General features: G+C 37.1%; 2 protein-coding genes across 6 annotated transcripts; one reads left to right on the plus strand and one right to left on the minus strand.

Moving 5' to 3' along the window:
• Positions 1 to 636: 636 nt before the first annotated feature.
• LOC106656510 (sodium-independent sulfate anion transporter) lies at positions 637 to 6,569 on the minus strand. 4 transcript variants are annotated; one of them, XM_014377515.2, is made up of 6 exons: positions 6,262 to 6,569; positions 3,365 to 3,636; positions 2,432 to 3,079; positions 1,611 to 2,171; positions 1,375 to 1,548; positions 637 to 1,315 (listed from the first exon to the last, which is right to left on the minus strand). In XM_014377515.2, exons 2-6 carry the CDS (start codon positions 3,575 to 3,577, stop codon positions 1,010 to 1,012), a joined length of 1,902 nt encoding a protein of 633 aa, XP_014233001.1. In that variant the 5' UTR covers positions 3,578 to 3,636; positions 6,262 to 6,569; the 3' UTR covers positions 637 to 1,009. The 4 variants fall into 4 exon arrangements, with proteins under 4 accessions (XP_014233001.1, XP_014233002.1, XP_014233004.1 ...); XM_014377516.2 differs by having other exon boundaries at positions 3,365 to 3,751; XM_014377518.2 differs by lacking the exon at positions 6,262 to 6,569 and adding an exon at positions 4,522 to 4,588.
• Positions 6,570 to 18,474: 11,905 nt separating this feature from the next.
• LOC106656575 (GATA zinc finger domain-containing protein 14-like) lies at positions 18,475 to 24,224 on the plus strand. Of its 2 annotated transcripts, none has more exons than XM_014377632.2 (7): positions 18,475 to 18,878; positions 19,239 to 20,304; positions 20,370 to 20,660; positions 20,730 to 20,942; positions 21,009 to 22,936; positions 23,013 to 23,350; positions 23,425 to 24,224. In XM_014377632.2, exons 2-7 carry the CDS (start codon positions 19,259 to 19,261, stop codon positions 23,869 to 23,871), a joined length of 4,263 nt encoding a protein of 1,420 aa, XP_014233118.1. In that variant the 5' UTR covers positions 18,475 to 18,878; positions 19,239 to 19,258; the 3' UTR covers positions 23,872 to 24,224. The 2 variants fall into 2 exon arrangements, with proteins under 2 accessions (XP_014233118.1, XP_014233117.1); XM_014377631.2 differs by having other exon boundaries at positions 18,476 to 18,878; positions 19,236 to 20,304.
• The last annotated feature ends 314 nt before the right edge of the window (positions 24,225 to 24,538 follow it).

Below are 24,538 nucleotides of genomic sequence, written 5' to 3' on the forward strand. Positions count from 1 at the left end.
CATCCATAAATAAATTTCTTATTACTGATCATTTTGAATGACATTTCACACATTGACTACACTTCATTTTTTACTGAAATAAAAAATTTTTAATTATAGATTTCATTCTTGAATAACATTGAATTTTTTCACAATTGTAATGGAATAATCTTCCAGTAAAAATTAAGGTAAGTACTCACATGTTCATAAGGGTGAATTTTATAAAATTAACTTTCTGAAATATTTAACATCAGAGCATACATTTGTAAAATTGAATTATCCTACTGAGATTGATACACGCGTTTTTAATCAATTTTTGTAAATAGTCTCATAAAAACCGCGATGTCATTGCCTTACAAAACGAAATTTTTAATGAGTTTTGTTTACTAATGTACATGGACTTGCATTATCCTTGCTGATTTACCTGCAACAATTACAGAGCTATTTATGAACAAATTCTATTTAATTTCAAGAAGCAATTTTTATCATCTCACGCTATCCAACTACTTTTAAAACGATAGGGTATTCTTTGCAAATAAAAATTCATTACCCGGTTAATCTGTATTTTGTAAAGTATGTATAATATAAAGTCCGAATTTCTACAAATTATTAAGTTAAATAAGAACAAAAGTAATTAACTAAAATAAAAGAATAGAGTCAAAAGCACGAAAGTATTTAATTTACTTCTTATATCAATATTATAAGTATTAAGAACTACCTACACAACTAAGTACTAAAATAGAATAATAATCAATAGAATCTTCCAATATTTGCTAAAATCATAAAAAAAATTTTCACAAGAACACTGTGTTAAATTATTTTTTTAATAATGATATGTACATCTTGAAAATGATCAGATTCATGAAAAATGTTCGAATACGACGCAAATTACTGAAGAACTTTAAAAACTTAATTCTAAGGTACTTCTTATTACGAGTTAACATCAGTTTTACGCACGACAGTGTGTACCCGTTGATTTTCTATTATATATACGAGCGGTATTACAAGATCCACTTTGTCAAATTCTTCATCAACTGGCGCCGATTTGCAGCAAATTAGTTTTAACTTCTTTCAATTCCTGATTCACGGAATAATCATTTCGACCGTTTGAAGCGAGGCGATCGTCGACGATCTCGCGTTCGATTTCCAGCAACTGATGCGACGAGCCGCGATCCGTCGCGCTGTGCAAGAGATGCGCGAGCTCGTCGCTCGTCGAGACGTACTGAAAATCATCGCCGCAGGCGCCTCTCAGTACGGCAACCACGTCGCAGCGAGGATTGTAAAAGTACAACCCCTGTTTGCGACTGTTGAATTCCATTATCAAAGCGGCTATACCCTGTAAATAACAATTCGATTATAATTCAATAAAACAAATTGAATAATTTAGGTATGTACTTTGGCGGCGGTAAAGTCAGCCCCGAGCATGTATCTGCAGTCAACGACAACGGGTATTTGGCTCGATCCTTCGGTGATCCCAGCATTGCCCACCGATTGCTTGATGAAATCGACAGCAGGAAAGTACAAACTGTTGCTCGGCGTTACCATCAAATATTCAGCTCCGGAACTCGTCTGAAAGACGACGATGCAAAATAAGTATTTGTTTCCAATAAAAACGTCGTACTTTTTCTCACGATTTGCTTTTCGACGTTGACTTGCGGCCTGGCCGAGGGATACAGCAGGAATACCAAATTGATCGCGACTCCGGCGACGATCCCGTACTCGACGCCGATGACGAGACACAGGACGAAGGTGGCGAAGGTCGGCACGAGATCCTTCCTGCTGGACCTCCACATGAGCTTGACGACCTCGTACTCGATCATGTAGACGACCGCGCAGATGATCACCGCAGCCAGCGACGCCTTGGGAATGAAGTAAAAGTAGGGCGTGAGCAGGGTCAGCGCGAGCAGTATCAGCAGGCCCGTGTAGAGTCCGCCCATGGGCGTCTTGACGCCCGAGGCGTGATTGACGGCGGAGCGGCTGAAGGAGCCGGTGACCGGCATCGAGCTGGCCAACGAGCCGACGACGTTGCACACGCCCAGGGTGACGAGCTCCTGGGTCGCGTCCACCTGATTGCCGCTGGCGAAGGCCTTGGCGATGGCGACGTTGCCCAGCACGCCGATTATGGGCACGAGGACGATCGAGGGCCCGAGCTCCTGGCACATCTCCATGAAGTCGAGAGTGCGATTGCCCACCTGTGGGTGACAAAAAAATATTATTTTTTTTTGTTTGTATGTGTACGAATTTTTACATAAAAATGCAAAAAATTATATAAGAGTGTGAAACATAATTAACTATTTTAAATGTCTAGACAAATAAAACATCAAACAAATGATATAACTTTTCTAAAATATTTAAAACATTTTTATACTTAATTTTTAATTGAAACTCAAAATCAAGCTAGAATTTTTCGCACTGAAATAAAAGACCAAATTTTGAGAACTCAATTTCTTACGGTCGTGGAAAACGGCGGCAAGCTGAACCGTGGCAGGCCGTGCTTCACCGGTCCCGTGAGCACGAAAGGCGAATAGGACCAGACCCTCTGCACTTGGTAGGCGATGCTCGAGCAGACGACGACGACGATGGCGTTGCGGGCGGTCGAGACGAGCCAGAGCAGCTTGGCGAGGCTCCTCTGTCGCGGCGTCGCTTTGTCGGCCGCGGCCCACAGCTTCACGTCCTTCATGCGCCTGAAGAGCAGCAGCGCGACGATGCAGCTCAGACTCATGCCGGCGTCCCAGTAGCTGGTCTTGTGGATGTTGTTGGCCACCTGGGCCACGGTGTCGAGGAAGCCCTGGGGCGATATCCTCAGGCCGAGCAGGCCCTTGAGCTGCGACGCGACGATGATGACCGACGTGGCCGAGGTGAAGCCCACGGTGACGGGGATCGAGATGAAGTCGACCAGGACGCCGAGACGCAGAGCCGCCATGAGCAGCTGCATCAGGCCGGCGAGAAAGGCGAGCAGGACGGCGAAGTCCGGGCCGCGATTCTGCACGTATTGATACGTCATGAGGGACATGAGGGCCGTCGGGCCGATGGTGATGTCCTTGCAGGAGCCGAACACGACGTAGATCATCGCGCCGATGAAGGCCGAGTACAGGCCGTACTGAGGAAAGCAAGGGAAAAAGAGTTTAATTGACGATTCGATGAGCCATTACATTATATTATTCCAAACGGACAAAGAAAGATGCAAAAAAAATGTAAAATTATAAACTACTCGTAAACATTTTATAAAGCATTATCTAGTGCATTATTATGTTATATTGCTACGAAGTATAACGTTAGATTATATTTTTCACACATTATGTTAGATACTATTATTTTGTGAATTTTGAATTTTAATACCTGCGTCACATTTATTGCGAGTGTAATGCATTTCATTCGATCATACCTGTGGTTCGAGTCCGGCGAGGGTGGCGTACGCCAGACCCTGTGGCATGACCGTGAGTCCCACGGTGACGCCGGCGATCATGTCGCACAGGGCCTTGTCCCGATTGTAACTGGGCAGCCACTGCAGAATCGGCAAGCGGCTCCTCATCAGTCGCTTGAGATAGGATCGGCCGCGAGCCCAGCGCCTCGAGGACGTCGTCGCCTGGTCCTGCATGACGTTCTTCTTCGCAGCGCGAGGACTCCGAAGTTCAAATTATCTCTAGCCTCCGCTCACTGCGGTGTAAGAGCAAAAGAAGGTGATGTAATTACACGCGCGACTACTTCCAGGTGTCGAGTAAACAAAACTCGATCCCGTCGACGCGTTGTTACGCGTGCGCGCAACTATACCCTGACAGATAAGAGAAAATAAAAACACCTCGGCGATATAACTTTCGATTTTTTTTTTTTTTTCATATACGCGCGATTAGCGTCAAGGATAAGTGAAATCAATTTTTTTCCGCGATTAATCCGACTTTTCTGCAGTTTCGAATAACGACAACAACAACGACGACAGCCTCACCTTGTGCCGATGTAATCGCGCAGTTCTATATAGCTCTCGAAGAAAATTCGCCGTTCTCGCGAATCTATGCGCTATTGGCACTGGTTCGTTGAACCACTTCAGCAACAGTGATACGCAAACGTCGAGTCACTGCTGCACCACAAATAATAATACTCAATAAAACGATCTAAATATACATCGTTGAGTGCAATTTGCGCGTCGCGAGCTGCAGCAGCAGCGACAACATTGATATATATCAAAGCTCGATTGACTGCTGCGCGCTCTAAAAATTATGGACAATTGGCTGGCGCGCAGCGGAGGCGACGCGTATATGATACTTCGCTCTAGCCGACTGATGTACTGATTGGCGTCCGCACGTGCTTCGTTCGCGGCTTTATATACCATGTTGAAGACGACTATGCCTGTATTAGCACCTAGATATATACGAGAGAGAGAGAGAGAGAAAAGAGAGGCCTAATAAATCCCACTTGTCTTTTAACGATTCGCATAAGTGATCCATATCGTTATATGTATATATCTATTCGATAAACTCGAGGAAACGACAAAGGATCCTTGAAAAATTTAAAGAGAAATACAAAGCTTAGTAATTAAGTAGGTACCTTGAAAAATCTTTTATTGCCCGCGAGCAAACACCGATAGAGATTTAAAAGTAATGTAGCTAATTATTATATTACACGCCAGAATAATGTATTAATAAGTGTATCGTCCTTTTCAACGGCTGCCCGGCTCGAGTTTAAACAGACGACTGCATGACTCGAGTAAGGCTTGTACACATGTAGGATATCTTATTCGAGCCTATTCGATGCCGATCGCGCCTGTATGTAGACACAAGAACCGAATAAATTAGTATACATACCACTGCTGCGACATAGCTATGCGTCGCAAAATTATTCGCAGTTATACACACATACGAACGAATAATTTACTTCTGATTTTGAGTGATCGTCAATGATTGCACCCGATGCATGTATCGTAAGTTTTTTTGATCATTTGGCGCCACCGCACATACGAGTTCGAGTCAATTGGGCATAATTTGAAATAATAAAAATTCTTCGCTCTCGAGGAATCGATGCATGGATATACCCATGTATTTTATCCTCTATGAGTAAATGTGTTGGTGTATAAACAAGACTTTGCAGGAGCCACGTGACGGCTGCCGTATCGCAATATATTATATTCGCGCGCAAAAATAAAAAGAAAGTACACAATCTCGACTTGCGAGAGTCGATCGTCCGGTTTTTCGACACACAACTTCTTGTTTCTCTCTCTCTCTCTCTCTCTCTCTCTTTCTCTCTTTCTACTTTGACGCCTATATAACCCATGCGTGTATGCGCAAAACTCAAGAATCTCTCCTATTTTATGCATGCGCTTGCGAGAAGTGCGTCGTTTTTATAACTATACACGTATATTACGAGGAAGTTTCATTAATAGAATCAAGCTGAGAGTACCACGCGTGCGCTTCACATTATAGGCGCGCGTGTTTTCTTCGGCACACACACACACACACACACACACACATAAATATTATTATGCGCGCGGCGGGTGTGTCTATCTTCGAAACTGCATTTATTGTAGCACAGTGTCAAAAAAAAACCCATGGCTCATTTAAATAACTTCGATGAGCAGTAAAAAACCAAAATATTTACGTTCGCATGGGTAAAACCGACAAATTACACAATTAATGCCAAGCTGCAAACTGTTTTCCAAATTTTAAGGGAAAAAATGGCACGACACCCGCTAAAGCTTATAAGGGTTACGCGTTGTCAAAGAATTTTTCTGTACATACCGTATAGTTGCATTCCTACAGATAGCGAATTGCATACACAACGCAGCCGTGTCCCAAATGTATAGATATACACTTTATGCGTGCACATACGCATACTCGCAAGGGGTAAAAGTAGAAAGTTCGGTGCGACCGCGTCGATCGATGACATAAATTTAAACCGAAGCTCGGAGGCGCGTTGAATAATCGGCCAATCGCAGAAGAAAGAATATAAGAATGTACACGCGATCAGCGACAAATTTCAATTCAATTATTACACGCAACAAATCCACGGATATAATGGCATGTAGTTCACAAAAAAGTAGGTCTGCCCGTCAGCGCGCGGCACTGCACTACTACTTGGTACTATATATGCACATATAGATGCATGCTGTGCAGCGGCTAGTGCGCGCTAGACCTAACCCTACCTACGTAACAGCCTCTCTCTCTCTTTCTAAACCAGGTCAATAAACTTTTTGACGTTTGCTCTCTCCCTCGCAGCTCGTATGCACAATAATTATCACGAACGTAAAACAAAATAAAAAAAACAAAGTAGAAAAAAGACAAGCAGACTCACTCTGTACTTGGTCGTCGTAGCTGCTTTCACTGCTGCTGCTACTGCTGCTGCTGTCCATCGATCGCGGACAAAAACACATCGAGGGGGTCGATCAATTTTTGCGACAGGTGCAGACACCTCTGCGTATATCATGGATTAATTATAAATACACGATTGCTCGCCGCGGCAACAAAGGTGTGCGTGCGAGTATTATAATCAAGGGTAGGCTGGACGACTTATCAGTGTGTGTGACGCGCGAGCTTATGTTATTATTACGCGTTTATGTACGTATATAAACGTGCGAGTGACTGCGATACGTCCTCGCTCGGCCGGGCGACGCGCAATACTGAGGAGTCGACCGCACTATCTGTTGGTCGGCTGGATTTTAAGCCCGAAATGTATGCAATTTTAGGTGCATGTGAAATGACGAGGTTTCGTTATGTACGACTTTCATGGGGATACGAATTTGTAATTATTTTTCACCTAAATTTTCGGAAAAGCCGTCAGAATCGGAAAATTATAGCTTGCGAACAAAATAACATAAACAAAAAGTGAGTATACACCTTTTGATTATAATCGAAAAATTTCACATTGACATGTGCATTATGAAATTTCCAAGTTTCGGTGCGAAATTGTCAACGATAAAACTCTAAATTGTCTGTTCACAGCCGTGGTAGGGTAAGGGGTCGCACAGAGGCGAAAAGCTCGCGGATATATAGCCGTGCAGCGCTGGAGGGGAAGCGCGATGTATACGGCCGATTCTCCGTCGACTTCCGGCTAAAAATCGCTCATCGCTTATCTTACAGGATGAATACGTATTTTCGAAAATTAACGATTCAAGATAAGGAACAACTTTAAGTCTCTGAAACAGTGGAGGTTCCGACAATTTTAACAAAACTTGGGAACAGTTTCGACGATGTTTCACGCCAGCAGAAAATCCTTTTGTCGGCCAATCGGTTTCACTGAGAATCGACCATATAGATACATTCGCGCGTGTTGACAACACGCATGGCTCGTACCGCGAGGCCTTACGCATCGAGTTTTGTCTCTCGGAGTTTGAAATTCAATGGTCCAAGCCTCCGTAACGATAAACACACTGCTATGACAAACTCGCGCATACCTATACAAGTATTTTTTTTTAACGAGAATATCGTGAGCTCTATTATAGCAGCTTGCGTACATAGAAACTTTTCAGAGTGCGAGCTGCTTTCGCATACCACCTCTTTTCATCTGCATTATTTCGATTTTAATTTTTCCTCGTGCTAATTTTGTGGGAATAACATATTCGACTCGATTAATGCGTTATGTGTTTGACCGCAAGCCGACCGACGACTGAGCATCGACATTATAATGTTTTCGTGTGGACCACGAACCAGGCACACAACAACACGACGAGCCCGCAATATATATAATAATATGGCGGTGTCGTCTCGCTCTCGCCTTTCGCACCTAATTCGCACTTCGCTTCTATATTTAAGCTCGCTGCCCGCAAATGCCCGCCGATATACGACGTATTCGCCACAATTACTATTTTCTTTTTATCTTTTTTTTTCAACTCCCATAGTAAATCGTGATTTTGGTGCAATTTCTGATTACTCATAACTCAGTAAGAACATCAGTATCATAATTGCTTCAAAAGTACCTTGAATCTCTTTTCAATGTAACAACCGATGCACCGATGCAAAATTTTGCATCGTTCATCGCTGTAATTAGTAATATAATAACTCCAACCAAAAGAATAAAATAACCACTTGTTTCAACGATAATTTGATGACTTACGTAATTGCTTCTTCGCGCAAACGTCCATTTAAACGTGATAATAAAATAGCGCAATTTAAATGTGACTTTACAAAGGGGGGCGACCGAACGCACCATCGATATATTAAAAAATCTTGAAGCAAAAAGGAATAACCATATATTCTACATGATAATATACGAGGCTCTTATGTCTCTGTACACGAATCTACGCATGTCCACAATTTTGAAACAAGTCCATGAAAAATGTAGACCTCACACGAAAAGATATGGATGGGTAATTGTAGCAGTGCGAGAAGAGTACAGGCGATTGGACTTAACTTTTCCAGCTTAACGGGCTTGACATCATAGCATGCTGCGCTTAGTATGGTATGTATTTTTTTTTTAGTCTTTTGTTTCATTCTTGTTTATTACTTAAGCTCAGCTGCATAAATACATAGTTTCATACTTTTTATTCTATACTACATAAATGTGTGTGTGGTTGTTTTCATAAAATTGTTATATCTTGATTTTATCAACGTGACCTTTACTTTGACTGTTTTGACAATATAGGCGCAACATCTTATGCAACCAACATCTTACTGCAAATTTATTACGGAGAGCTCTTGTCATCTGGCCTTACGTGACTGAATATAACTGCGTGCACTGCTACGATCTGCGCAAGATGAAGGAGCCCTTCAGTCTGTTCCTGAGTCACAAGAAAGCCGTGTCCTACATCAAGTTCGTCGAGAAGAACTTCGACGGCCCCGCCACATAGTCTGTATGTCTGTCTGTGTATGTATGTGTATGTGTATGTGTATGTGTATGTGTATGTGTATGTATGTGTATAAAACAAAAGTCGAGTATAGAAAATCGGACGATAGTCGTAGTAATTGGTGGTGTGTGATAAATTGATATATACGAGACGGATATTATATTTTTGTAACCGCGCGCAGGGATCACCCGTCCCACCGATCCACCCATGTATAAATGTAAATATATAAAACGATTTTATGAATTCACGCCCGCGAATCGAATTATTTAAACCGCGCTTTTAGACAAAAAAGAAGCAATGAAGATTATGTTTGAATGGCATATTGAAACATTTGAAGCTATATTTAAATTTTGTAAACTAGTTGGCGGCGAATTTTTTTTTAGATTTATCATCTGACGTAATAAACTTAATAATTTCTTTTTAGCGTATCGAAAAATAATTTTTATACAAATAATACCAAATCTATTTTTGCTTTATTTTCTAATTGTTTCTGAATTAAAGGTTTGTTTATGTCAATTTTTTTTTAGTTTGCCAAGTATCAGAAAAATTAGTAATCGGATCCTAAAAAAGATTTTAAATATATGAAACATATTATGATTTCTGAATCTCATACAAACTTACATCTAGCTTGGTGCTCACGTAAAGGTTTTTTCATAAACATTCTTCTGCGTAGGAACTATGCTATCTTTATGCAAGTCAAAAAAAAACAATAGTTATTTTATAAGAACATATCAGTTCTCTTTTAAACGACTTACCCTTGTTTTGAGTTTGATATTGTGTAAAGTTATGATTTCTTGTAAAAGATATTTGTGAATCTTTTTTGGGATTCAATTTATTAGGCACAAAAAGTAACTGATCATTGTTAGTTTTGCTCTGTACTGAATTTTCCGTTAAAAAATTTTGATTATGATTAACGTCATAATAATCTATGTCATAAACAATAAGATTTTTTTTATGATTGAAAAAATTATTTTGTTTTGCATAACTGCATTATTCATGCACATTTCTTCATTCAATTCTCTCAGAGCTTCAAGTAGCCCTCCTATAAGTCTGTCTGTCTGTCTATAGACTTTTTCCTTTTTGGCTTGATTCACTTCAAGGTTGTAAATTTAAGTTTCATTTCGTGATAGTGCAGTTTGTGTCAATTAGATGAAAAACAATTGTTAAATTCAAAGTGGATGTAGTAAATCGGTGTCAACTTTCAAAATATCTTAATGTAAATGTAAGTTTGCACAACCTTGAAATGTATTACATTAAAATATCATTGATTCATGAAAATCATTAAACAAAAATCGGTTTTCATTGTCGGGAAATTAAGTTTACGAAAATAATTTTTATGTTGTTTGAAATAAATAAAATTGGCCGTTATATTGTATATTAATTATTATTGTATTTTTGTACATTCGATATATATATAATTTAAAATTTGTGAATATTATTAAATTATATTTTATAAGCCATTTTTGTATTAATCATTATTATCAAGCAAAACCTGACAACTTTGTGTTTCTTATACACATCAATATAAAGTTGATTAATTGACTTATTATTGTTCACATTTAAGACTCAATCAAATATGAACACTTTGATCATTTGAAAAAATTATTAAAACATTCATTTTTCTTTGCTAATTAATTTCACCTTCTGAAATTTTCATTTTTTTCTGAAATACAAATAATAAACTTTATTCAATTCATCAATTATTCAATTTATCTAACACAAAAAGTAACGAATCATCATTACTTTTGCTCTGAACTAAATTTTCCATTAAATGAGAATCATTAAATGGATAATTTTGATGATTCATTGATGATGGTAAAGTTGTATCAGAGGATGATGGACCAAGTCTATTAATTAATTGAATATTTTTATACCCTTATTCTGTATTTGTTGGTTATCAGGATGAAACATTGAGTTAAATGATGAAGGTACAATTATCCTCGACTGATGGTTGGTTGTCTGTATTCTGTAAGACCAATTTGTTTCTTGAATTGAAAAATTTCCTATAGGAGCCAATATTTTGTGATGAAAGTGGAAGTGATTCGTCTCTATATTTCAAATTACAAAATAATAAAGAAGTTGCTTGGTTTTGATATGCTGGTAAATTATTTCTATTCTCAGAATAAATGTCATTGTGAGGAACTGATAAAATATTGTCTTAAAAAGAAACTATTTCTTTACGATTATTTGGTAAAATTCTATTCACAGAAACAATATCATTTTGATACCCTTTTAAAGCATTTCCTTTTGTGAGAACTAATTCATTTTGATAATTCTGTGAGGCATTCCAAGCCCTATCATTCTTTTCACTTTGACAGTCATATGTGATGGGTCGATTTTCTTCTTGATTTGTATTTAAAAACTTTGGATAAAGGAGGCAAGATTCCAATATATTGGGAGGAGCATTCGCACTCAAATTATTAAATCAACTTAATTTGACCTAGAATTATTACATTTTTTGGATTTGGTGATTTGTGATTCAGATATTTGAACTGAAGTTATAGGAAGATTCAAATTTTGACTCTGAGATTGAGTATTAACAGGCGAGCCAATTACTGCTGGTTCTAATTAAGACTCAGAAACTATTGGTTGTTTACTATCTAGCAATGCTCATTCATTTTTCCAGTAGTTGCAATAGTTTCAAATTTCCCTGTTCTTGGTTTTTGTTTTCGTGCTTTTTTTTGCTTTTTTTGCTTTTTTAATTTTTTCAATTTGTTTCTCAAATCTTTGACATTGTTTAAAGACTTTGAATCTTTTACTTTCTTAATTTTTTTAAATTCAAAATTTTGATTATGTTTGACGTCATAATAATCTATGTCAAAAACAATAAGATTTCTTTTATATTTCTTCATTCAATTCTCTCAGAGCTTCAAGTAGATTTATATTTAAAATATCGTCGATCGAATCCTCTTGATCAAACTGAAACAGATAAAAAAGCTTGAAAGTCAATCATTGAAAATGATGAAATTATTTCCTAATCAACATGTTGATAAGAAAGATTCTATTACATCCTCAATACTGCAGTGGTTATACAAAATTTCTTCGTAATCATCGACTGAGGGTAAACTCGACGAATCTTCATTCAACAATGTATCATCACTGCGAAAATTCAAATTCAAAATTAAACTTATTTTAAAATTTAATTATGATAAATAACAAATAGTTCTATAGATTAAGAAAAAAATTATAATTTATAATCATTTTGAATTACAATGCAAGTACCATCATAAACAGTACCATGATATCCCAAAAATTAATTTCATAATTCACAACAAATGTTCATACTTACAATTCGGGAATTTTTTGCTTCTCACATAATTAATCGACCTTTTTTAATAATTTTGCCATACTTTCCTTCCCTATAATTTACGCATGGCTGTTACCTGCACATTTCATGGGCTAAAGCTTGTTTTACTACAGCTATGTATAAAACCGCCATGCTTGATCGTTTTGACGGTCGACAAGATTTAAACACAATCGGAAGAATTGCGTGTTCAGTTACAATTTTCAAGAACAAGGTTAATCATAGAAAATTCAAAAGGCTCGTAGAAAAAATATATTTTTTTTATTTCACGTTAAATATAATAAAAAATACAAATAATCTCAACTTGGAATCATCCAGTCCTGCCACATATCGGTCTAGATCGAGTCTAGATCGATCAAGAGAGTTCGGTGTGCGTCATCAGTTTTCTGCTGGCGTTAAAGACTTCACTCTATGGCGTCGCCAACGGAAGTACATAGACTTTTTTCGGTTGTCTGCTCGCACAAACGCAGTATATCCTCGTCACTCATATGCGCGGCAATTCCGCGACATGCTGTATAGGGTAGGCTCAATTTGCAATGATCTGTCATAAATAAATCAGCCGCAAATAATTCCAAATGCGGCCGTATGAAAATGTTTGCCAAGTGTCTTTTTACAATGATGTTTATACGAGTACAGGAAATAGAATTCATCGGTGGAAGACTCCAATTGTTCATATTTTTCAATGCCAAGTAACCCTTACTGTAATTCATTTGGCAAACTTGATAGAGCGAGACGTCTTCTGTTAGCATAATCTCTTTAGTGCGCGCAACATCAGACGCATGTGGACTAACCATTTGTCGAAAAGATGAAAACAGTTCCTGAGGCTCTAGAAAACATCCACGCCAGAAATCCTCAACATTTTTTTGTTCCATGTAAAAGTTGAACTTATGATGAATATAAAATTCCTGAAGTCCATGATCTAAATAAAGGAAAAAAATATATTAACCACTATTTAATACAGTACCCGCGGTAAAGTACAGGGTGTTTTCAGATTGTCACGAAGTAGTCACTTTACTTTACCGACCAGCTGATTTGCCTGGAGGAATAACAAACCGCGCGCCCCTATACTTCCCGTGTTAAATTAGCTTGTTAAAAGTACTTGTAATTAGTTTATAATCAAGTAAATAAATAAACAAAAAAGAACTGGAGAAAGCGGAAATCCTCGTGTATCGAAATATCGAAGCGGTGTTTAATTAAAGTCTTTAGTTTGTAAATGAAAAAATATTGAAAATTTCAGTTTTTTTGTCTGAGATATTGTCAATAATCTGTATTAAAATGGTTATTAAATTTGCTTTTTCGGGTTGCAATACAAAATCTCAAGCGGGGAAGTTATTATTCTTTCAAATTACCAACGAAAAACTAAGAAAGAAGCGTAATTCCGAAAAATTATGAAAATCATCTCGCAATCGTCTTCCAACCCAAGTCTGCTGCTGGTGGAAAGATAATATTCTTAAATACGATTGTTTCTTAGTTTTTCGTCGGTAACTTCAAAGAATCAAATTTCCCTGCTTGAGAGTTTGTATTGCAACCCGAAAAAGCAAATTTAATAACCATTTTAATACAGATTATTGACAATATCTCAGACAAAAAAACTGAAATTTTCAATATTTTTTCATTTACAAACTAAAGACTTTAATTAAAAACCGCTTCGATATTTCGATACACAAGGATTTCCGCTTTCTGCAGATATGTTTTGTTCATTTTTTTACCGAACGTTAAACTAATTACAAGTACTTTTAACAAGCTAATTTAACACGGGAAGTATAGGGGCGTGCGTTTGTTATTCCTCCAGTCAAATCAGCTGGCCGGTAAAGTGACCACTTCGTGACAATCTGAAAACGCCCTATAAATTAGTTATGAAATAGTATCCGTAGTAAAAACACAAAATAACATAACACCATAATCGTCGAGAATCGAGTTAGTAACGGTAATCATCCAAATTTAGTGCACAATTTGAAAAGTATGTGTCAGAATGGGTGCATGCAATGTTGATACCTAGATCCAGCAGTGAGCACATAATAGCATAACTTTCCTTTTCGAGAAATGTGGAAAGCACAACGGCATAAGTCAACGTTTTGAGAGCTCCACAAAGTGATTGATAGCATATTTTTATTCGGAAATGGAAGAGAATGATCTTCAAACATATGCACGACTTCCGAATTCTTTGGATGTTATGAATTTTATTACAAGGTTGATACGTTTGATATACTGTCACCCATTTTCACGATTTAAAGTTTTGACTTTATACATATTCAGATAAGTATTGAAAAAAAATTGTCCGAAACAAGTGGACTTACGCGTTAATTGCCGAAAGACATGAGTAATAAAGTCCATACCAAAGGTTGTGTATTTTGTAATGTACATGTCGTTTTGCCATTCTACCACAGGTATATTTTTCTCACAACAGCTTAAAAATAAGCGACAAAGTTGCTTATTTCAGGGTAAAATTAAACACGGGAAAAATTAACATTATCTACAAATTAAAATTAAATTACTCACTGAAATCTTCCCACGTCTCGCCGGTATCTCTCACTCTCATCCAACATTTGATCATCCTGAGCCTAGTCAACAAGTCTACCTCGTAGCCGGCCGACTGCAATAGCTGCAGCATCTCGATCACGTTCAAAGCCAGAGGATAGGCTTTCACTTCCATTGTCTTGAACTTCCAGCCGAACATTCTGTCCTCGTTCAAACTGCTCAGACTCGCCCCGTGCTTCAGCAAAGCCCGCGTCAGATCCACGTCGAAGCGGGAGACCGACGCTTGAAGAGCCGTGTCCCCGTGACGATTTCTCGCCTCGATGTCCGCCCCGTGCTCGACGAGCATTCGAACTATCCTCTCGACGGGCTTTCTCTTGTCGCAGTATCTTCGGCTGGACTTGCAGTTGCACAGACACAGCCACGAGAGCGAGTGCAGAGGCGTCGACTGTTCAACGTCCGGCTGGTTAGGATTGGCCCCGCTCTCCAATAAAATCTCGACGACGTCCTCGTGCTTGTACCAGGCCGCTGCCTGCAACGCCGAATACTTGTACGAGTCGCAATTGACGTCCGCGCCTAGACGCAGCAATTTCCTCACCGCCGTCGAGTTGCCCGCCACGCAGGCCGCGTGCAAGTACGTGTATCCCTGTTCGTCGCACTGGTTCTTGCGGGGATTCTCCAGGAAATAATCCACGAGCTCGAGGGTTCTCGTTTTTGGGGAATAATTGTACTTTAACCCGGCTGGGCTCTCGGCCAAATGATGAAGTGCGGATCTTCCATTTGGAAGCGCGACCTCGTGTATTTTGAACCCGCTCGCCTCGAGAAGTTTTATCCACTTCAATTTTCGATGCGTCACAGCAATGTTGAAGTACTTTTTTTTATCACTGACTCTCGGAAACAGGCGCTTACAGCTCAACAACTTTATCCAAACTCTGTCCGGGATTTCGCGACGCGGCGGGAACCATTCATCTTCATCTTCGGGACACTCTGCAAAGAATTTCTTGAGTCGAGCGGAGGTTGTTTTCAAACTTTTCAAATTGATTACTAATTTTCGTAGGCGAGATCTATAGTTATGACTCAACGACATTTTGACTTGAATGGGTAGAGATTCCACTTTTTTGATGAAAAACTTCGAGTCTAACACTGCACACTGTAAAATAAATACCGAGCACCGTCAAAGCACGTGGTGGTGATGCGAAACCGTACCGCACCAACGCTTGAATGACAGAGAGAGAAAACTTTACGCATGTGTCATGGTTCGACTCGTAATGGAAGCGTTATACGTTGGACTGCAACTTATTGGGAAGCTGAGGCGCAGGAGGCGGAGCTATAATGACGTCAGAGTCGACAGTGCAACACGATGGAGTAGAATCATTGACGACCACTCAGATATGGGTAAAAACGCCAATAATGCCCTAGCGCCGCGCGCGGGAAGCGAAAACGGCCGGATTGCTCAGTTTTCAACTCGCTCGCAAAGGGTTACATAAAATTCAGAAAAATAAACCAACTTACGTTTTCGATAGGTTTTTACCTCGGCTTGCTACTGGCGAGGTCGAAAATGCAAAAACATGCCTCCATCAAAAAATGGATTTGAACTTAAAACGCGCTGTATTTTTTTTGCCCCCGGGTTTAGAGTTTTTTGAGGGTCTAGATCGAAAGATCTCGCAATTTTACTTAAGAATCAGTAATATAAATAAGGGAATTTCGCCATAAAAATAAACAAATACATGCTTTTTGTGTATTTTTTCTCATCTTTCTAATGATGCAATTAGTTTTTGGAAAAGTGGCTCCGTTTCGCGAATACAACGAAAATAATAAAACTATTAATCAAAAAAGTTAATTTATCTGTTCAAAAAAGCCAATTTTCCAAAAACTAATTGCAGTATTGGAAAGATGAGAAAAAAAATACACAATAAGCACGTATTTGTTTATTTTTATGGCGAAAGCCTAACGCGTGAAAGGTAAAGAAATGTAAAATATAGCGAAAAAACAGGCCGCGGCGCTCGGAAACGGCCGACCGCACTCTTTTTCCCTTTTAACCACTCGAGAAAATCGGAAAAGTCCCTTTTGTTAGAGTCATTGCTGATGTAAAATCTTGAGATCTTTCGATCTAGCTAGTCAGAGAGTCGATCGGAGTTTAACTCTGGAAGTTACAACGTATTTTAGCTTCAGTCCATTTTGTGAGGTTATGGAGACATATTTTGGTATTTTCGACCTCACCACAAAGCCAAGGTAAAAACCTATTGAAAATCCATGTTGGTTTATTTTTTTGAATTTTATTTAACCCTTTGCAAGCAACTTGAATACCGAGCAATCCGGCCGTTTTCGCTGCCCGCGCGTGGCGCTAGGTCAACATTGGCGTTTTTACCCATATAATATCCAAGCGTATTATACTACTCCGATGAAATATTATCGTAATTTTTATTTTGTTTCACGATCATTTTTATCATACTTCTGATAAGTTTTGATACATTTATACATTTTACAGTAAATTTTGTCTCAAGTCAAAAATGTCACTCCTTTTAATATAAAATTAGCAATTTTTCTATGTTATTATAAATTTGATAATTGTAAATAAACAAGATAGCAATTTGGGATTTTACATTTACTATCAATGGTGAGTTTTATTCTAAAATTTGAAGAGTATTTCTATGATGTTAATGTAAGTTTCTATGCATGGACAATTAACAGTTTCCTAGTAGTTAAAAACACATACATTCACACTGTCATCGATTTTTATTTTTAATGTAATGCCTAATTGCAAATTGGAATTCAGACTTAAGAAGGGTCGAGACATATATCGTCGGTCACGGATGTTTATTTATTATTAATTTTTAAATTTTTTAATAAGGCTTACTCTGTTTTTAATAACAGTATCTGATTCAAATTATTCAAAAACGTTTTAGGAAATGAAAAAATTTTGGTGCAATTACTGATTACTCATAACTCAGTAAGAACATCAGTATCATAATTGCTTCAAAAGTACCTTGAATCTCTTTTCAATGTAACAACCGATGCACCGATGCAAAATTTTGCATCGTTCATCGCTGTAATTAGTAATATAATAACTCCAACCAAAAGAATAAAATAACCACTTGTTTCAACGATAATTTGATGACTTACGTAATTGCTTCTTCGCGCAAACGTCCATTTAAACGTGATAATAAAATAGCGCAATTTAAATGTGACTTTATGTCCGAAGCTTATCGGTAAATTACAAGCGTATCGTCGAGAAGTTTTTTTTGGATTGAAGTATTGGAAGAGGAAGTAAATAATGCAGCGATGACAGGCTTCGTGACAGGGAGAATGATTATTGTATTATGTAAAGTCGAGCCTCACGCACAAAAAGCCGCGTGAAACTTGGGCATCTACGAATACAAACTTTAAGACGCGACGTCGAAACATTTTGAAGGATCTTATTTGTCGGGTTCAATGTACAATTTTTATAAACACGTCAGAGGTCACACCGAAATTCAAGATGATTTTCGTTGGCTTTTAACTGTCTTTTTATGTATGATTTTTACAAGTTTTGTAACGAAAAATTGACGTATAAGCATCAAAATATTGTAAATATTCCAAGTGTCAAATTTTTTGTCGCGATGCGCATCAAACTCATCTGCTCCCAAAACCAATTTTTAGAATTCACCTGACAATATTATTCCAGTCGATTCGCGACGGGGAAATGTACATATAATTCGACGAAAGGCGATTTGATGAACTCGAGCGAGATTGAACGCGAATTGCCGCGCGACGACGACATTGAAATCGAGTTACAACGATGTGTATGTGCGTGTCAAAGTCAATGACGCGTTGCCTAACCGATAGTAGCGCGAGGAGCGCGAAAATTTCGCACGGGGGAGAGATCGCAGCTATACAGGCCAATGAGCTACGTCGTCCTCCGAGGCGGAGAGAAAATTCGAGGAATCTGTGTGCGCGCCGGCCGGCGAGTATTACTAAGCTTGATTCTGCCTATGCATGCATAAACCTTCAACATATTATCGAATTGTGTATCGAACGCTGCGCGCTGATCGCGCCTCTCTCAACAAGTCTCGACCCTCGTAGAGCAACTACGGTCCGGCATTAACGCGACGATATCCGCTCGTGCCACAACACGACAACCCTGTGCTGTGTTATTGAACTCGATCCACTTGTGCGTGTTTTTTGAGAGAGACGTTCGTCTTTATTCGTATCAGAAAAAACGTTTGGTCCACTTTGTGCGCGTTTGAAAGACGTACCTACGTCGTTATCCATATAACTGAAAAAAACTTTTAAAAAGTCGTTTGCTCGCGCAGCGGCCATAGCGTGTGATCGAAAATTCGGATCCGATTTTCGTCGCTTCAACTATACAAGGTAAGACAAACGTTAATTAAATGAACTGATTAACGTAATTGTTCGGTGATTCGTTTATTGCTTTCTGCCCTCGCGATATTTTAAAGAAATTACGTCGTACCTTCGAATAATAAGCCCGTAATACAGTTCGTTTGTTTAGGCGGCATGCTCTCTTATCGCCTTTTGTCCTGTTCTGCGTGCTGTGTGCTCTGCGTTGTGTTTTGATTTTCGTAATACCGGGCACAGTGAGATTCGATAGGTCAAGCCTTCATTTATTATTATATTGCGACGCATTTTAAGCGACGGTGGAATATTTTTCCCAAGAGATTTCATATATAAACGTATTAATTTGATGATGTTCGATCGCCTTTGTTGCAGTAGTTGAATCCGTCGAGTTAAACATGGAGAATCCGCAGGGATCGAGCGTTGGCGAGGAGACGAATTTTGATAAAATTGTGGTTCACGATGCCTCTCCCGAAGCTGTAAAAAGTCTCATATGTAACGTCAGTAATGTGGTTCAGGATGAGGCTGTTATAGAAAGCAAAGTACCAGAAGATACTGGTATTATAAATGAATTATTTACCAATGATACACACAAAAATTCAAATGGCATTGAAAAGAATGATTTATTTTCGATCAAGAAAATAAGTAATGATTCTGTATTGGTAATCAACGTTGATGAAAAAGAAACATCAGAATTGTCTGTTGCTGACGATACTGTAAAAAATTTGAATGATACAAAGGTAGCAGCTGAATCTGATACTCAAGAAAACATTTCTAGTATGGATAAAACTTTAGAAGTTGAGCCAGTAGATAATACCTTACCATGTACAAATGAAACAATGCTAGAAAAAGCTGTTGAACTAGAAAACGTACAGAGTATACATAAAGTTTCTGAAATCAAGTCAGTAGATGATGCCTCATTAACTTTGAATAATGACAAAGTAGAAAAGTATGTTGAGCAAGAAAACATATCAAGTGAGAATAAAGCTTCTGATATCCCGCCGATAGAAGAAATACTTTTTGGTCTCAAAAGTCATGATGACGCTCTTTATATGCAGACATGCATAGGAGAATCAAGAGATAATTCATTTCAAAATAATTCTACCAAAGATGAACCATCTTCTGTTACAACTGATACAATTACTAGTACTGATAATGAACCATTGAAAGGAACTGTTGCCAATCCAAATATTCCACTGGAAAATCCTGAAGTTACTGGTGTGTCTGAAGAAAAAAATGATGAAAATAAGAATAATTTTGAAGAGCAAAAGGAGTTATCTTCAATTGAAAAACAAGAAAATGAAAATTCAAATGAAACTTTTGAAAAATTGAAATTAGAAAGTGAACGTAATGATGTTGCAAGGGATTATAAAAAGCGAAGCACTGATAGAGAAAATACATTTTCCAAAATCTCAGGCATGTGTTGGCTCAAATCACAAAATGGGTAAGAAATCTAATATTCATTTACCAATCATGAAAATATGACTTTAATTTTTATTTTCATTCCAGAACAACTGAAGGCACACTTGTGCCAATTAATAATCTTAAATCCAGTGTGACAAAGTTGGATAAGTCAGCACAAGATCCTGATCAACATTCAGAAATGGAGTTCAAAACCAATTTATCGCAAGAAAATGAAGTATCAAAAGATTTAATAGGTTTTGATCAAAGTTTAAATAAGAGTTTAAATGAAGAAATGAAATTAAATGTATTTGAGAATAACAGTATATCAAATAATGATAACACAATTGGTTTCTTTAATCCAGAACAGGAGAAAACTGAGACCAATTCACTAAAACAGTAAGTTAATTTATAGAATTTATTAAAATTATGTTGTTTCATTACTATAATTGATTATTTTCTGTGCAGTGAAGAGAAAAATGCAACTTCTCTAGAAAAATGCATAGAACAGAGTCATTCTAATAAATGTGAAGTATCAAAAGATGAAATTGGTTCTGATAAAACTTTGAATGCAGAAATTCATTTAACTGAAGTTGAGAAGAATAATATACCAAATGATGATAATAAAATGGATTCCTTCAATCCTCTACCAGAGAAAACTGAGACAAAACCATCAAAACTGTGAGTCTTCTTATAAAGATACAAATGAATTGTTATGTTAATAATATAATTAATTTCTTCTTGCAGAGAAGAGATGGATTTAGTTCAGGCTCAGAATTTAAAAATTGCTGAAACTACTGAAAGTATAATGACACAACAGACTCAGAACCAAGACCTTCCTAAACCGATTCGTGGAAGAGCAGGCGCGGAAGATAACACAAATACAGCTATTCAAAGTAAAGAAAAACAACCAAATCAAATAATAAATTCTTCAAATAAACTACATGATCAAGAAAAATCTTCCCAAAATTATAATGTTAAGCGAGATAGTTCAATTGATAAAAAACAAGAGCAACAAAAATGTCCTCACCAACTACAAGATAACTATAGATCTAGACCAAGTTCGAGGAATCAAAATGATAGACGAGATGAGATTAATTATAAGAATCGAGATAATAATAGTACTGATCGTAGAGATAATTATAATTATGGTAGAAATGATGGAAATAATGGAAATAGTTTTAAAAATCAAGAAAACTATGGAAGAAATGAAGGAAGCAGTGGAAATAATTTTAAAAATCAGGATAATTATAGTAGAAATGGAGGAAACAATGGAAACAGTTACAGAGCTCAAGATAACTACAGTAGAAATGATGGAAACAGTTTCAAGAATCAAGATAACTATGGAAGGAATGATGGAAACAATGGAAACAGTTTTAAGAATCAGGATAACTATGGTAGAAATGGTGGAAATACTGGAAACACTGGAAATAATTTCAAAACTCAAGAAAATTATGGTAGAAATGATGGAAATAATTATAAAAATGAAGATAACTATGGTAGAAATGATGGAAACAGTGGAAACAGTTTTAAGAATCAGGATAACTATGGTAGAAATGGTGGGAATACTGGAAACACTGGAAATGTATATAAAAATCAAGAAAACTATAGTAGGAATGAAGGAAACAGCTATAAAAATCAGGATAACTACAGTCGTACTGTTGGAAACTCTGGAAATAGTTTCAAAAATCAAGAAAACTATGGAAGGAATGATGGAAACAGTGTAAATAGTGGAAGCAGTTTCAAAAATCAGGATAACTATAGTAAAATTGATGGAAATACCGGAAATAGTTTCAAAAGTCAAGGAAACTTTGGTAGAAATGATGGGAGTACTGGAAACAATTATAAAAATCAAGATAACTATGGTGGTAATCGAGGCGACAAGTATAAGCATGACTACAATATTCAGGAATCAAACACAAAAAATCAAAATTATGATAGAACCGAGACTCAAAAGAAGAATGATTCTTCAAACAAGAATTTGAAAGCTCCCATAAATAACATTCCTTTTTTCAATCCAAGTCAATCTCTTCAACATCATGATAGTGGCAATTCTAAGAATCAAGATCGCTCAAGCTTTGCTAATAAAAGTTCAAGTACAGATAATAGCAATGATAATAATAGTAAGAATAAAAAATCTAATACAGATAAAGAGGGAGATTTCAAACGTCGTCGCAGCGATGCCCAAAGAAATGATGGTAATTCAAAGCAAGGAGGTAATCAACCTGAAAAAGTGAATCAAAATAAAACGCTTCAAAGTAACAGTAACTCTAGTAAATTGAATACTAATAGCTCTGCAAGTAAAACTGAGTCTATGAAGAAAGTTTCCGAAATTGAATCCAAACATTTCAAAAAAGAATCTAACTCTAGTCAATTAAAACATGAAGATTTACATGGATCCAAAGTGAATTCAATAAATCAAAATGTCTCTTCATCTTTGAAGAAAAATTCTTCAGCACCTAGGCAAAACATGAATGATAATATGAGTCATGCAAATCAAACTAAACAAGTCAAATTCAAAGATGATGTCAACACTACAGCACAGAGAAATGGTCAGAACGATCAAGCTAATAAAATCAAAAGTACATTAAAAGTTGATTCATCGCATACTCGAGAACTACCAACTGAAAATAAATATTTTGTTGAAAATGAGTCCATGACCAAAAATATAGCAGGTTTGCATACATATAATTAATTTGATGTTGTTAAATAGAATGTTATAACAATTTAAAATAATTTGCTTTTTTTTAGGGTCTCAGCAGACTGATGTATATCATCAATTAAAAAGTAATGAGGTGACATTTACTGAAACAAATCAGGGGATGAAATCAGCTAGCACATCAAAAATGTACATGCAACCTGATATTCCTACTTCAAGCTGCCACTCATCAAATATAAATAATTTTGGATCCCATCAATCTTCTTCTAGATCTTTATCTCCTGATTGGGAATCGAATAAAATGTCAGATAAGGCACTGTGTTTTAATACATTTATGAATTTAGCTGATGAGTACTTTGCCCTTAAACAAAATTCATTAGATTTAGCTAAAAAACAAGCATTAGTACAAGCGCAGATGTTTGGTCTCGAGGTAATTATTATTCAGATCATTAGATAATAGAATACAAAGACAATCTTTTTCATAATTTTTCTTTTGTTTTTCAGTTGAATTTGCGCAAGTTATACGATGTATTTGTGCCTGTCAGCGAAAGAACTCCAGAACTCGAAAAAATATTGAGTTTGCCTAAATTCGCGCCTCATGGAGAATTGCTCAACTTGTTGAATACCCGCAGTATTCTCACCGTGCCAACCTTACCTATGACCGGTTACAATGCAGCCACCACAGGAAGTTTGTTTTCGAGTGCTACAATGGTACCTAATGTCTCATTTACAGACAATAGTTTTTCAAGTCAAAATCTTCCGAATCTGAGTGTACCAAACATCTCAAGTACGTTCCCACATACAGCGAGATCTTTGCCAAATTTCAATCAAACCGCATCGTTTGATAGTCATAAAAATGTTAACTTGCACGAACATGAAATGTCTAACGAAGAACTGTCTCTTCAGCAGGTTTTAGGTATGCAATACCACCGAAACAGTGTTTCCATGTAAAGTGCAATTGCACACTAATAAGCTTTTGAGTTAGCGCGAAAAAGTATATATTTATCATAATGCGTAATGATAGCTATTATATTTTGTTAAAATATTTAAATATTTAATTTTGATCTCTAAGAAGTTACTTTTTATACAATTAATTGCTTCACTATTATTACAATAAGATTGATTAAATCATATTTACATGATTATAACATTGGTGTTTAAAAACATCCAAAATTCGTCAAGGCAGTAGCGTTTGCATGAATCTTAGATACATTAAAATTGTTGACGTTTTATTTTCATTCAAATTGAAATAACTACTGTTACTTTGACAATCATCATAAATAAATAATTTCATAATTCTAAAACTCGTTGCGTCTACGAATCATTGCTAACATTGCGATTTGTCTAAAAATTGTATATAAAATTTCGATCAATCGGTAAGTTTAGCTAATTTGTCCACTCTGCTTTACAAGTTGGTCTCCAAATTATATTTTTAATTCATAGAACGACTAATTTTCAAGAAAGATCGTCGAGTTTCCTCCTACCGACTTACAGCGCCACGAAAAGAGCCAATAAAGCAGCTTACCTTCGATACCGATACACAGATCACGACTTTAGCGACGAGGAATAAAAGCTCCATTGCTCATAAATATCCGGGCGCAAACAAGCTCGACAACGA

Source organism: Trichogramma pretiosum, unplaced genomic scaffold (genome assembly GCF_000599845.2).
Source record: "Trichogramma pretiosum strain Unisexual culture from Peru unplaced genomic scaffold, Tpre_2.0 scaffold20, whole genome shotgun sequence".
NCBI lineage: Eukaryota > Metazoa > Arthropoda > Insecta > Hymenoptera > Trichogrammatidae > Trichogramma > Trichogramma pretiosum.

What these genes read in the sequence shown, in the direction of transcription:
- LOC106656510 (XM_014377515.2), bottom strand. Translation starts at nt 3,577, where the DNA reads ATGCAGGACCAGGCGACGACGTCCTCGAGGCGCTGGGCTCGCGGCCGA. An exon ending in TGCCGCCGTTTTCCACGACC is followed by an intron (nt 2,172 to 2,431) that starts GTAAGAAATTGA and finishes TGTCACCCACAG; the next exon opens with GTGGGCAATCGCACTCTCGA. An exon ending in TCAACGTCGAAAAGCAAATC is followed by an intron (nt 1,549 to 1,610) that starts GTGAGAAAAAGT and finishes GTCGTCTTTCAG; the next exon opens with ACGAGTTCCGGAGCTGAATA.
- LOC106656575 (XM_014377632.2), top strand. Translation starts at nt 19,259, where the DNA reads ATGGAGAATCCGCAGGGATCGAGCGTTGGCGAGGAGACGAATTTTGAT. An exon ending in CATGACCAAAAATATAGCAG is followed by an intron (nt 22,937 to 23,012) that starts GTTTGCATACAT and finishes GCTTTTTTTTAG; the next exon opens with GGTCTCAGCAGACTGATGTA. An exon ending in CGCAGATGTTTGGTCTCGAG is followed by an intron (nt 23,351 to 23,424) that starts GTAATTATTATT and finishes TTTGTTTTTCAG; the next exon opens with TTGAATTTGCGCAAGTTATA.